Consider the following 13,898-nt stretch of genomic DNA (forward strand, 5'->3'; position numbering starts at 1 on the left):
GTGGTGGTACTTATTTCTCGAAATAGTAAGATCGTTTTTGTTTTGACTGGTTGAAACTCATAAAACTCAAAGCACGAATTTTTTTAAGGCACACACCTCTTTTTATTTTTCACACACTATCCGACGGCCAAAAATTTAGATAATTCAGTATGTACATTAAACTGAATTAATTCAAAAAAAAAGAAGATGCCGGAGAAGGTGACTGTGACATGAATCAGCCCCCCAGAACGTGAGGCCTTAGGCTATCGCCTCTTCCGAACCTCCTCAGGGCCGGCCTTGGCCCGAGTGAGCAGTAATATGTATTTTTAATTTTCTTTCAATTCCACTAAAAATATCATAATTTAATAATATCCCATTTGTCCTAGTTTGTATAGAATTCTGTTTGCGTGGATGGAACAAATATATGGAAAATCATCTGTATACATCAATCTACGAAACCCTATCTCTATGATTGCTTACTCTGATTCTCCCAGTAACTCCTCTCCCATGTTTCCACTTGTTTAATTGAGTTTGCTTGTCTCCTAAGTAATGCAAAAAGAGACGCCGGATCATAAGGCGGAGGCATGGCGCATGGATTCCTCTCGGCAGGACCCTTCACCATAGAGTCCATCATAAATTTCTTCTCTAACCCTTGCGCTTGGCAAACCATTGCCTCCGAGCAGAGCTCAACCGCTTTTCGTGGTATGGTGGGCTTGAACTGTAAGAGCTTTGAGTATTCGCTTAACAGATGAAACATGTAGTCGTACACATAGTCCATCTTCAAATCCTCTTGAATCATTTTGCTTGCTTCCTTTCCAATGGATTGTGCCTGAAGAAACCAATGCAATAAGTAAACAAACATGGAAATCTGCGGAAAAAGCCTAACAATCGAAATTATTACCTTTTTCTTATGATTGTTGCCCCAGTCAACAGCAAACTTAATAGATCTGCACTTGTCATCATCTTTTATGGGCCAGTAGTGGTGCACTGGAATCAAACCTCTTGTGAAGAAATCATAGTAGCGGGGCTTAACGATTAAGGTAACAGAGTCACATGCAAGAATGTATTTTTCACTCACAGACCAAGCAGATCCTTCTATGTAGATCTTATACCTGCAATGATTGTGCATAGTGGAACGGAAGTCAGGCAATTAGTTACAGCATGGGCAAACCGGATTATAGATATGTTGACAATAATTAAAGCAGTTTCAGCCAAATTAAACTCCAACTGATAGTTGGATGTTTCTACCTATGAATGCATTGGCTTGCCAAATCTGATTGCTTGTATCCTTCCCTTGATTCTTTAATCCAATCCTGCGATTTATTTTGCAAAAGCATTGTCAGATTTTGTACCATTGCTACACATGGTCTGAATTTTTTTACTAAGCAGCAACTGTCAGAACTGTTAACCGAAGGAGAAATTGGTTAATGGTACTATTGCTAATAGGCAGATTAGAGGTACAATAGGAACAATTAACCAAAGGAGAAATTGGTTGACGGTACTTGAGCATAAACGCGAGCATTCCAGTCCGTTTGCTCGGAAACATTACATTTGAGCAGGTCTTTCCTGGTTTCAGCAACAAATGGATTTCCCTTCCAATAAGCGTACGGTTCTCTGTCTATCCAATTGCTCCTACTGTTGCCTTCCTCTAGGTCCTTTAACAAAAGCTCCCATGGCTTTATATTGATCTCCGACCTACAAAACGAAATGGGAACCTACATATCATTTTTGAACGGATATAAGAATAAAATTACACCAATCTACATTTGGCATTACAATCCATCTTTGGATCGTCAACTGTGATTCGTTTAGTGTAGGACTGATACTCTAAGGGTGCACTGTGCACCCAATTGAATAAATTCATTAGCATTACTAGCAGATTATCAGTATGTTCACTTAACTTGTAGCACAAGCCATGAAGGGCTAAGGTTATGAATTATTGTATCAATGAAAAACATGATTTCAAAAGATAAAAAAAAGGTCACGAAACCATACCATCCCCAAAACGACCAATCGGGGAAGACGATATCGAGTGATCTGTCATCACCGCAGTAGCGAAACAATGGTGGTGGAGCCGTGGAATTAGGCTGGCTATAGAACCTTGATAAAATGACGGGCCAGTCAACGCAGTCAAACATGAGCTCCAAATCAGGCACTTTCCCTGGATACCTCCGTAACAATTGTAGGATCCCCCACAATGTAAAAACGTCTCTCGTCTGAAACGACTTCTGATACGTCTCCAAGTACGCCTTGCCATTCAGGATCACCAATTTGAAATTGGCCGTACGCTTGGCACTCTGTACCATGTCTTTTGTGATCCCGGTCTGGGCCCATGGCCTTAGGTCCTCGTATATCCAACGGAAGTACTCCGGACACGTAGGTGGTGGTGATGGACTGTCGGGATCTTGCTCTGGGCTAAAGGTGGTAGGGTAGTTTGATGGGCAAGTTCGTGTGAGGTTGTAGGCAGTGCAGTTGAGTGGGATTTCCAATTTGGGTGGAGGACTTTTGGGAATATTAGGAGTTTCGGGAGGGTGCTTTTGGGATGCTCCGGTCGTTACTACTGATCCTTGCGAAGTATCAACTAGAGTCTGTGTTTGTCACTCGACGCAAAAGCAAAGATGCATGTCAAATAGTATAACCAATAACCTAAAAGAGGTAAACATTTTTTACGTCAACACAAACACCAACAAGCATGCATTCCTTTGTCATCTAACGACGAGAACAACATTTTTCATGTCACAATTAGTTATAGGGATTCAACGTAAAAAACATAGTGCCGGCTATTGATTACTTAACACACTCTTTCTTCTTTTTTATTCGGGTTTGAGATAGACAATATAAGATAAACTTACACAAGTGAAATTTTTTCACGACACCACTAGTATATGACTAAATATCGACAACTGAAACTACAAAAACCAAAGTGAAACTTTGCCAAACTAGTTGGACCAAAATAATTATTTGTCCATTTTTCTACGAACAATGCAGTCGACACCTTGATTAGGATTGGGATTAACATATTCTTTTGGGGATGAGTTAGTCAATTTCGATTAACGACGCACACTTATCGTCAATTAAAAAAAAAAAAAAGTATAGGTGCCCCATTTTATAGACGTCAAGGGTGAGAGGTGAGACACCGCCCTACGTGCTGGTCCCATCAATGCATGCTAGGACAGCACTTTAACCGACTGTCACGGCAAATGTTAAGCAGCCCTACATTATTCTCACGACGTACGGCATCGATTCATGCCGTTTGACAGACGTCGTTTGACTTTCGTACCTTCTAGCTTTTTCCCTAGTTCTTGACATTACCATTTGCAGATGATATTACGTTTCTACTATTCAACTATGTGAGTCGAAAATAATATTTTATATTTATAAAATAGAATTTTTATAGTAAATTGTTATTGGTACTTTAAAAATCTCATCTTACTAAACTTTCTATAATTAGAAATAATAATACATTTGTGAGGAGTGTAAAATAAAATTATTGGAATGCTAATAACAGTTTCCCTTTTATAAATACAAAAATGGTCCTTAATAGTCTAAACTACTAAAAAATAATCGAACATTAGATCAATTAGATTAACATATAGGGAATCGTTACTAACATTCTAAAAATCTCATTCTACACATATTTTTCTTTTTAATTATAGAAAGTTTAGAGTGTTAAATGAAATTTTTAGAATACTAATAACAATTCCTTATAAAAATTCTATTTTATAAATAATAAAAAAAATTATTTTCGACTCACGTAGCTGAATAGTAGAAACGTAATATCATCTGCAAATGGTAATGTCAAGAACTAGGAAAAAGGTTAGAAGGTACGAATAACAATTTTCTATAGATAATATAAAAATATAACTAATAAAATTATCAATGTTTGGAAAAAAAATAAATGAAAAACTATTAATAAAAAACGAGGAAATAAAAAATGAATATTGCAAACAGGTGTGTCAAAAACAGTATGGAGCAAAAAGACTTACAGGGAAGTTGAGAAGGCGCGTACAGACAAACGCGCCGAAGAGGAGGAAGACGAAGACAACGGAAAATCTCGCAGGCGACTTCATAAATGGCCGCAAATATAAGATAGCTTCTGTGAAGTGAGTGTACAAGGAGTGCCTCTGCGTACTTTCGTTCTCTCTCATCCCCTTTCTCCGCAAACACTCTCTAAATTATCCTTTCGCCCTCCTTCTTGTTCTCTGAGAACCAAGATTTGACTTCACAGGTGGAAAAAATCCAGGGATTTGGTCAACTGGGTAAGAGGAGGAACTTGTTTCCTGAAACGGGTCGGGAATAGTTTTGGCTGGTTGAAGCTGTATGGAGCAGATGAAGTTGGTGCGTTTGGTTGGGAGCCAATGAGAAAAGGTTGAGTTTTTGTTGGTTAATTGAGCGTGGAAGTTGAATTAATGCTGGAAGTAGATGTGGGAGGCGGAGGCAGAGAATAAATATGATATGAGATCTAGATCGTGAACTTGCTTAGGAAAATGGAGAAATGACCGAATTGAAAAGGATTGTTTTGGTAATTAGCAAAATTTGGTACGACTAACAGTAGATCGGAGACTGAGAAAAAGGAAAGTTGGTTAAAAAATGTTGGATCGAAAAAGGAAAAATAATAGAAGGAATAAAGAAAGAAGAGATAGATGAGAGGTGGGGGAAGGCATACGAACACAGGAGCTGAATAGTTAATATTTTTCAAAGTAAGACTTTCTTAGCTAGGTTAAATTTTGTAAATTAAATGATATGAAATTTGATATTAAATTATTATTTAAACGTTGATAAACGTGCTCATTCCTATTAGTGACACAACATTTAATTTATAAATTTTATCTATAAATTTAGTTTACCTAACATTACCTTTTTTTCATGTGATCATGTGGCTCCTCGTTTGTTGTTTGCTTCATATTTTTGTTACAACAATGCTTGGTTATGAGTGTGAACTCTATTCAAGGATGAATAAGACTAGGAACAGTATTAAAAAAAAATTGGTGTTCAAATCATGAAGTTTTATGCTTGTGATCAAAATCTTTCATATTATGAATCACATTACAAAACTTATTTAAAAAAGAAAAAAAAGAATTAAAACTAAAGTCGTTTAGTCAATGTATTATAAAAATATATTGATGGTTCGTAATACTTTTACAAATTTCATTCATACAATTCAATGACTAAATGATCTATCATAAATACGAAGTTTTATGAATCGATAACAAACAGTTTTGAGTAAGAACTCGTACTCATCTTTTAAGTAATCAAGTATTATTCTTTTTGTTATTTTACCAACATTAGGATATTTGCAAGACTTTGCTCCAAAATTTGATACCAAACTCTCTGTGAGTAGGGACCAACTAGTCTTGAGGATTTATTTTCACCATAACTTGTTGGGTAGATATGAGACGTTTTCCAACTGAGTGGGGACCAACTAGTTTTGTTTTCATTTTATACCGTCGAGAGTGTATAACAAGAATAAAAAACAAATTGTGCAGGAATCATTTTCCACGCTTAGTAGGATGAGGGGAAACAAGTGGTCTTAACTTAAGGCTTCGTTATCCGTTGAATAATAAATAAATCACCATTAATAAATAAATCACCTAGTCCAAGTGAGTGTAAGTCAAAATTTAGCTGTCAAACTTTAATTGGTTAGGAACACCACCTGTCCTGCTTAGGTATGTGTTCTCGTCACTTCCAAAAATTTCTTCATTTATTGCAATATATTTTGTTGTAAACATTTAGGTAAATTAATTTTTGTTATACAATATATTTCGATGTATTTTGTCTTATTCATTTAGTTATATTAAATTCATTATAATACATTTCTATGCATACATTTAGGTACATATATTTCGGTACATACATTTCGATACAAACATTGAAGTACATTAATTCAATATAATTCATTTTGGTGCATACATTTTGGTACACACATTTAGGTACATTAATTTAATATAATATATTTCGATGCATATATTTTGGTACATACATTTCGGTACTAACATTTAAATACATTAATTCAATATAATACATTTCGGTACACACATTTAGGTACATTAATTGAGTCTTTCAAGTTTGAAGAACGTTAAATAAAATTAATAAATTAAAAAACTATTTTTTGGTCAAAAAATAAATTAAATTTTGTATATTAATAAATTTAAATATTTAATGGGAGATATTAAATAAAATGCACATTAATTATTTCAAATTAAGGACACATCAAGGGATTATAATTAATATATAATCTAACACCGAATTTATTTTAAATTTCAATCTTCTTAAATGATTAAAGTTAAAAAAATTCCTTTATTTTATGCTAATTCTAGCAACAATAATTTATATATGAAGTATTATTACATTAAATGAAAATGGATGTGAGACAGATGGCGTTATGGGCCTTTTGGCCCTTCTAAATTGGACTTGAATTCATATTTGTGGAGGTGGAGCCGAAAGTTGTTACCTTTTTATACGTTATCTTAACACCATACATCAAATTATAGCAACATCATCCTTGTCTTGAAATTAGACAATAGAACATGGCCATGGCTTCACCGGAACCAGGCTTACTTTCTGCAACTTTGGGCCCCCATCTAACCAAAAATTTGTTGAAGCTAAAACAATTAACTATGAGAAGTAATTTTCGCAATCCTTTTGACCTTGTGCGTATTTTCGTTAATTTTTTTCAATGATTTTCTGTTGATTCGTTCATCAAAATGTACAAGAGATGAAAATATGGATGCAAAAATTACTCACCTTAATCGGTTCCGAGTTCATTTCAATCGGTAGTGTTCATAATCTAACTTGTGTTTTTTTTTTTTTGGTTCATGTGTTCATGTTAATTCGTAAATTTGAAATGCCTGAAAACATTGAGATGTCACAAATTATCTCGCTTGAGTCACGTGATGAGCATTATACTTCCACATAATATACCCCGGTAAGATGTAAGAATCTGTCTATGGATGCCAGCAGGGACAGCACCAAAAGCTTTTTCTTCCTCAAAAAACTATTGTCACGATCATTATGCTCCCGAAGAGAGGCGTTACAAATTATGGCAACGGTAAAGCCTCTGATCTTGAAGAGACATAACACTGACGTGACTGAAGAGAATAAAATTATCATAAGATATCAATTCCAACATATTAACGCTACAGACTAGGCCTACCAATCCTCTCTCTCTCTCTCTCTCTCTCTCTCTCTCTCTCTCTCTCTCTCTCTCTCTATATATATATATATGTATGTATGTGTGTAGAGCTTTGTTCATCTTTGTTGATGTTTCTCCAAAGTTAAACTTTAAAGCTGCAGATTCCTAGGGATTCTGTAAGTTGTGTTGAAAAACGAAAGCAGTTTTGTTCTGTTATGTTGTGAATTTCTCTTCGAAGTGCTAAAGCTGATACAGTTTTCTGTTCTTTGTAAGAAGTGGAGACAGAAAAACAAAAGCCACTAAGGAGTTCAGAACCTATTTTAGACAGAGACTTGACCTGTATGTCATAGACTCCTAGATGCTTTTAGGAGATCGACATAGAACTAATTTACTGACATTGTAGCGTTTCAGTCCAATAATATATTGTCATGCGGAGCCAATTAAACAAGTACTGTTGGATTATGCCACTTGGTCATTAAGTATTAAGGTCCTACATGCCATGCCATACACAAATGGGGAGATAAATGATGGTTTTGATTAGTGTTGTCCATCATTCCCTTGGAGCGTGTCAAAACAATTGAAAAATGCACTGTAGACTGTGTTGTTAAAGTGATACAGATTACAGAAGAAGAGGATTAGCTTTGGAGGTTGAGCTAACTACCAAAACTCACGCTTTCCCACTCCACGCGTGAACCTTCTTTCTCATGCTTGCTAGATATATATATATATATATATATATATATATATGTGTGTGTGTGTGTGTGTGTGTGTGTGTGTGTGTGTGTGTGTTGGGTCTCCTCTTGCATATATAATACTAGAGTTGTGGTCTCTTGATACCTTCATTGGAGGCTTGGAGCTACACAACCATGTCTGTGAGTCTCTCTCTCTCTCTCTCTCTCTTCAGGAGAAAAACTAGAGCATAATCGAGAATATATTACCATCAACTCATCTCACTCAATACTTTATTAGTGAGACTGTGAGATAGGGTGATACTAATGTATATCCGCGGTTAGATGTAAAAACTCACACATACGCAAATACAGAGTCATCACTGCGGAAATAAGAAAATATATTGACAATGTATAGATTTTGCAGATTGTGGAGGTGAGAGTTCCAAACCTTGATTGTGAAGGATGTGCTTCCAAGTTGAAGAAAGCTCTCTCCAAACTCAAAGGTACACAACCTAATAAACAGGGTGTTTTTATTCTTCGCTTTTGAGTGGCATATTATGTATTTCTTTCCACTGCAAACTAACTGCAATTTGGAACAATAGAACTGGAAATACATTATAAGCAAATAATAAGTCATATCGTATATAAATCACGGTTTAGTATCTCTTTTATTAACGTCTTATTCTTCCTTAATTTTTCATTTTTAATTATGTATTCATTGCTTTTGAGTCACATATTATGTATTTCTTTCCACTGCAAACCAACTACAATTTGGAACAATAGAAATGGAAATATATTAAGCAAATAATAAGTCGTTTCGTATATAAATCACGGTTAGTATCTTTTTTATTAACGTCTTAATCTCCCTCAAATTTTTATTTTAATTAAAAATACAAGTGAAATATAAAAAAACATTTTAAGTACTTTTACAACTTAAAAATATTTTTCTCAAAAACGGTTTCAGGCAATTTAAAAGCGTTTTCAAATAAGTCATTATTGTTTATGAGATCTGGGCCTACCCAGCATTTCAAATTATAATTTATTATTTTGTATTTCACTTTTAACAAATGTAATTTACAATTTTAACAGGAGTGGAAGAGGTGGAAGTAGAAATGGAGATCCAGAAAATAATAGTGAGGGGGTATGCATTGGAGGAAAAGAAAGTGGTGAAGGCAATTAAGAGAGCTGGGAAATCAGCAGAGCCATGGCCTTTTCCTGGATACTCTCACTTTGCCTCATTTTACAAGTACCCTACCTACATTGTCAACCATTACTATGACACTTACAAGAACGAAACCACCACCGGCGTCCACACCTTCTTCCATACTCCGTCGGTTTATTCCGTCGCCATCGCGTCCGACGAGGCCATTGCTTCGCTTTTTAGCGACGACAATCCGCATGCTTGTGCTATCATGTGATTACTTAAATTTTTTTTTTTTAATTTGTTAATTTTGTACTTGTTTTTGAGCTCCTTTCGCTTGCTTTTTAATATCATGCTTTAAATTTGAGTTGTTCATTTCTTTTTAAGGAGTTTTAAGATTTAGGGTTCGTTTGATATTCATTTGATTTTTAGTTTTCAAAATGAGAATATGTTGTGTACGAGTTACGTGAGAGTTTTCAAACCTTGATTGTTCAACTCAACAGCGATAAAAAATAGGAGTGTTCAAAAAGTAAAAAAGAAAGTGTGCATAAATAATTTTCCTTTAAAACTATTGAGATGTATTTTTATGAATTAGTTAATTTAGTGAAGTGGTAGTCAATTTTAATTGAGGCTAGATTTAAAATTTTAAATCATCACGATTACATTTGGTATCATTAAATGAATTTGGTTTTTGAAATTCATGAATCGGAAAACTTATTCAAACTTAAACAATTGAATCATTTATATGTGTTCAAAGTAATTAAATCTTGAACTTAAGTTAGATCAGTCACTTATATTATGTATCATTAAATGAATTTAATTTTTGAAATTCGTGAATCGGATAACTTATTCAAACTTAAACAATTAAATCACTTATATGTGTTCAAAGTAATTAAGTCTTGGACTTAAGTTAGATTAATCAAACGTTACACTTGGAGAAGCATATTGAGCTTTCAACTTGCAGTTTGAACATTCACGATACGAGTGGGAATGAAATAATAAAGTTGGATAATTGAGACCAAGCAAAAAGTTGTGGTTGTGCGTTGAAGAGAATCTTGAAAAAGAGCAACAAAAAAAGTCATCATCTTTTCCAGTAGGTGTGCCCCAAGCAACTTCACTGCCAAGTTTCCAATGCCATAATTAGAAGACTTATTTACATCAATACCTTATAAAACTCGATGTTTGTCTCATTTTGTAAAATTTTCAACGATACTAACCAATGGTTTTTGTTGATAGATTTCTTTTCTTTTTCCACCTTTTCCTCTTTCGTTGGATGTGTGAGTCACATGCATGACATGTCAACAAAATAAACACAAATTTAACAAAATTTAATGGTAAGGGGTGGAGTGAGACACACAATAAACATTTAAAGAGTTATGGGATACATTTGGATTTTTATGGGGCAAAGTAAGAGGAGGATTGAATTTCCAAAGCCATTAGTGTAAATAAGCCTAATTAGAACCCCAACGTGGAATTTGATTGGACATTTCATCTTCATGGGCACCTTGGGGCAGAAGGTTGAATTTGAAAAGGGGACTCGATAGCCCCAAATTAATGAGTGATAGTTACATAGCCAATTGTTCATGCACATGCTGTATGGTAAAGTAGTAATTATAAAGATTTTTCAGCGACAAAAATAAAAGTTAAGTTAGTTGGTTAATATTAAAGTCAAATTTTTTAAGTTTCCAACGACGAATACACCATTTTTAAGTTGTTTAGGCAAGAAAATACTATGAAACTTAAATATGTACATTCAAAAGTAAAACAATGTCGTAGTTTTTCTTCTACAAAGTTGATTGGTCATTTGAAAGTAATGAAGTCTTGAGCTCCAAGTTGCATGTTTCTTTCTCTTGAAATTTATACTCATTCAACGACAATAAAGAAAAATACATTATGTAGTAAAATTATTTTGCTAATTGTAAGGTCATCTCCAACTGAAGGAGGGCCAGAAGGCTCGTTTTAGCCCTCTAGCCCTCCAATAAATTAATATTTGAATGAACAGTGCATAGTCATATTTCTTACCATCTTCAACAGAGGGGCCAGAGGACCATAGGCCAAACATAGCCTTGTGAAAAAAAACCATCTCCAACCGAGGGCCAAAAGGCCATAGGGCCAAACATAATTTATTATTTTAATTGAATTACCATGGTTACTTAAATTAAATTAACTCAACAATTTTATGTTATAGATTGTCAATAATTTTCATGTTGTTAAATGTTGTTTGATTTTATGTTGTTAATTTTTTTTTATGTTGTTTAATGTTACTTAATGTTATTTAATGTTGTTTCATGTCACTTAATGTTATTTAATGACTTAGGAAGTTATAGGGAAGAAAAATAGAATTTTTAAATTAAAAAAATAATAATTTAAATATGAAGTCAGCATGTGGCCTGGCCTGAGGCTGGCTGGCTGGGTTAGACTAGCCAGTTGGCCCTTTGGCTTGGCCCTTGGTTAGAGACGATTTTCAGACTATTTTTTGACCTTCTGGTTTACTGGATATTTTGGTTGGAGATGGCCTAAGTGGCTAAACCGTACCTGACCTGAGGAACCATTTCTGTTGGATGTTACTTCTTACTCACATTCATGCATGACCCACCCGACCTCAGACCCAAACCCAACCCCAAGTCCAAGCCCACTGAACCTTTATAAAAAGGCGGCCGAATCACAAAATCTCAAATCTCTCTCCCCTTTTTGTTTGTGTTCTTCCATTCCTCCTCTCTCAAAGCAATATGGCTCAGGTGCTTTTCTAACTTTAATTTTCTTTTTTCGATTAAATTTTATAAATTACAATCCCTTCAAGTATATGCAGATACAGATACATATGCACCTCAGAACATAGAGCATAACCCTTCCTTTTGTTTTCTGTAATTGTTTGTGTGAATTTTGCAGCAGAAGGTGGTCCTGAAGGTTCTGACCATGACCGATGACAAAACAAAGCAGAAAGCCATTGAAGCTGCCGCTGATATTATTGGTATTTCTTTTCATTTATTTTTTCCAAGTTTTGTTTGCATCTTCAATTGTTCAAATATATCCAAAAAGCACTTATTTTCACAAGCGTTTTCACTGAAAACAAGTGCTTTTTTATTAGAACCAGAAACAGTTCTAACCTTTTCTGTCAAACATTGTTAAAAGCGCTTTTGATACTAAACCTAATTAAAGCTTTCTTTATTTCTCTTATTTACTTTGTTCTTGGGTGTGAACAGGGATTGATTCGATCGCGGCGGATCTAAAGGACCAGAAGCTAACAGTGGTAGGACTGATGGATCCGGTGGCCGTAGTGAAGAAGTTGAAGAAGGTTGGTAAGGTGGACATAGTATCTATCGGACCAGCCAAGGAAGAGAAGAAAGAAGAAAAGAAAGATGACAAGAAAGATGGAAAGGAGGGGAAAAAAGAAGAAAAGAAGGAGGACAAAAAGTAAAATATAGTTACCAAATTTTATAATATTTTCTTTTCTTGTAAGTTGGCGGTTATGTTTTTTTTTTTTTTTTTGGTCATAGAGTTATGTATAATGTTTTGTTTAATTTCATGGGATTGGGATGTAAAAAAGGGCAAACGTATGTACTCTGATAATATTAAGCAAATAAGTAAGCAAATGGCTTCCGTAGAGAGGTCAGATTTTTTTATACATGATTTATTTTAATTTGATTTTAACCATGGTGAGCGTGTTTTCTGTTTAATTCAGTGTAAAAAAATCAAATGTGATTACATCCACATCATTTGGTAAGATTTATTTTATAGAAGCGATATTTTATTTTATTTTAATTTGATTTTAATTACAATGAGAGCGATTTTCGATTTAAACTCATTGTAAAAAATCAAATGTGATTACATATGCATCGGTTGATAAGAATTTTTTTTAAAAAACTTTAATGAAAAAGTCCTCGTACGGTTCATTTTAACAAAAAAATCATAATTTTACTTTAAAAAGTCAATCTGGTACTATTTACTTACAATACATTTTTGTCATTTTCGTTAAAATGCAAAGTTTTCAAATTATTTTCTTTAATTTTTAATTTTTAATTTTTTTATTTTTTATGCAAGCGTTATTCTATTTTAATTTGATTTTAATTACAATGAAAGTGACATTCGATTCGAACTCAGAATCAAATATGGTTACACCGTCGAAGTCCAAGTCAATTGATAAGATCGTCGATTGTCTTACTTGAAATTAGGAAAAAGGTGCGAATAATATGTTGGCGTCATAATTTGTGGCGCCTACTAAGCCAGGGCACGCCCCGTGCACTCACCTGAAAAGGAATTCCATCAACATGATTTCATGATTCTTGTTGGTACGAATGTGATTGATTATGGCGCAAAAATCAGTGTATTTTATTAATTTTATTAATTATTGAGATGGATATGGTTGCAATTAAGCATTGAATTCTATAATTTATGTTAGTGTCGAGCTGGAAATGAATGATTTTGTTGAGTCAGCCCCATGCCTTTTTTGCACACTCTGCGTAAAACGAGTCTCATACGGTTATGAGTGTGTGTGGTGAATGCGGGAGACCTGTTTCATGCTATTTGATTTGTGTTTGTCGTGTTTGTGTTGTTTTGAGTCATATTTGTTATCTTAATGAATTATGTCGTGTTAAATTCTTTACGAGTTCTTAACAGATGATCCGTTAATGATTTGATTTGTTAACGGGTCGTATTTTTGTATCAGGTTAATAGGTCATGCAATAAATTATCATGTTTAATGACTTGTGTCATACTTATCTTAACAGGTCGTGTCATATCAAACATTTTATCTTAACATATTTTTAACAGGTGACCCAATAACGACCTAATTCATTATAAGGTCATGTCATATCTAGTTAATGAGTCATGTAAGAAATTATCATGATGTCTAGACTTGACAAACGGATGTTGTTTGTGTCATGCTCTTTATCTTATCGAGTTCTTAATGAGTGACTCGATAACGACCTGACTCGTTAACGAGTTGGCCCATAACGTGCAATTCATGTCATTTTGT

At 34.3% G+C, this 13,898-nt stretch overlaps 3 protein-coding genes across 5 annotated transcripts; 2 read left to right on the top strand and 1 right to left on the bottom strand.

Moving 5' to 3' along the window:
* Positions 1–300: 300 nt before the first annotated feature.
* On the bottom strand, positions 301–4,657 carry LOC137720333 (uncharacterized). Its single transcript, XM_068459385.2, has 6 exons — positions 3,966–4,657; positions 1,975–2,567; positions 1,482–1,674; positions 1,228–1,292; positions 881–1,091; positions 301–808 (listed from the first exon to the last, which is right to left on the bottom strand). The coding sequence occupies exons 1-6, from the start codon at positions 4,125–4,127 to the stop codon at positions 446–448; spliced, it is 1,587 nt and encodes a 528-aa protein (XP_068315486.2). The 5' UTR covers positions 4,128–4,657; the 3' UTR covers positions 301–445.
* Positions 4,658–7,841: 3,184 nt separating this feature from the next.
* LOC137719547 (heavy metal-associated isoprenylated plant protein 31) lies at positions 7,842–9,302 on the top strand. 2 transcript variants are annotated; one of them, XM_088691975.1, is made up of 3 exons: positions 7,842–7,979; positions 8,207–8,285; positions 8,872–9,302. In XM_088691975.1, exons 1-3 carry the CDS (start codon positions 7,857–7,859, stop codon positions 9,198–9,200), a joined length of 531 nt encoding a protein of 176 aa, XP_088548101.1. In that variant the 5' UTR covers positions 7,842–7,856; the 3' UTR covers positions 9,201–9,302. The 2 variants fall into 2 exon arrangements, with proteins under 2 accessions (XP_088548101.1, XP_068314685.2); XM_068458584.2 differs by having other exon boundaries at positions 7,863–7,983.
* A 2,224-nt stretch (positions 9,303–11,526) lies between these two features.
* LOC137719456 (heavy metal-associated isoprenylated plant protein 39) lies at positions 11,527–12,548 on the top strand. Of its 2 annotated transcripts, none has more exons than XM_088691977.1 (3): positions 11,527–11,661; positions 11,813–11,894; positions 12,127–12,548. In XM_088691977.1, the coding sequence occupies exons 1-3, from the start codon at positions 11,653–11,655 to the stop codon at positions 12,339–12,341; spliced, it is 306 nt and encodes a 101-aa protein (XP_088548103.1). In that variant the 5' UTR covers positions 11,527–11,652; the 3' UTR covers positions 12,342–12,548. The 2 variants fall into 2 exon arrangements, with proteins under 2 accessions (XP_088548103.1, XP_088548104.1); XM_088691978.1 differs by having other exon boundaries at positions 11,595–11,661; positions 11,816–11,894.
* The last annotated feature ends 1,350 nt before the right edge of the window (positions 12,549–13,898 follow it).

This window comes from Pyrus communis, chromosome 1, assembly GCF_041283825.1.
Source record: "Pyrus communis isolate YQ-2024b chromosome 1, ASM4128382v1, whole genome shotgun sequence".
Taxonomy (NCBI): domain Eukaryota; kingdom Viridiplantae; phylum Streptophyta; class Magnoliopsida; order Rosales; family Rosaceae; genus Pyrus; species Pyrus communis.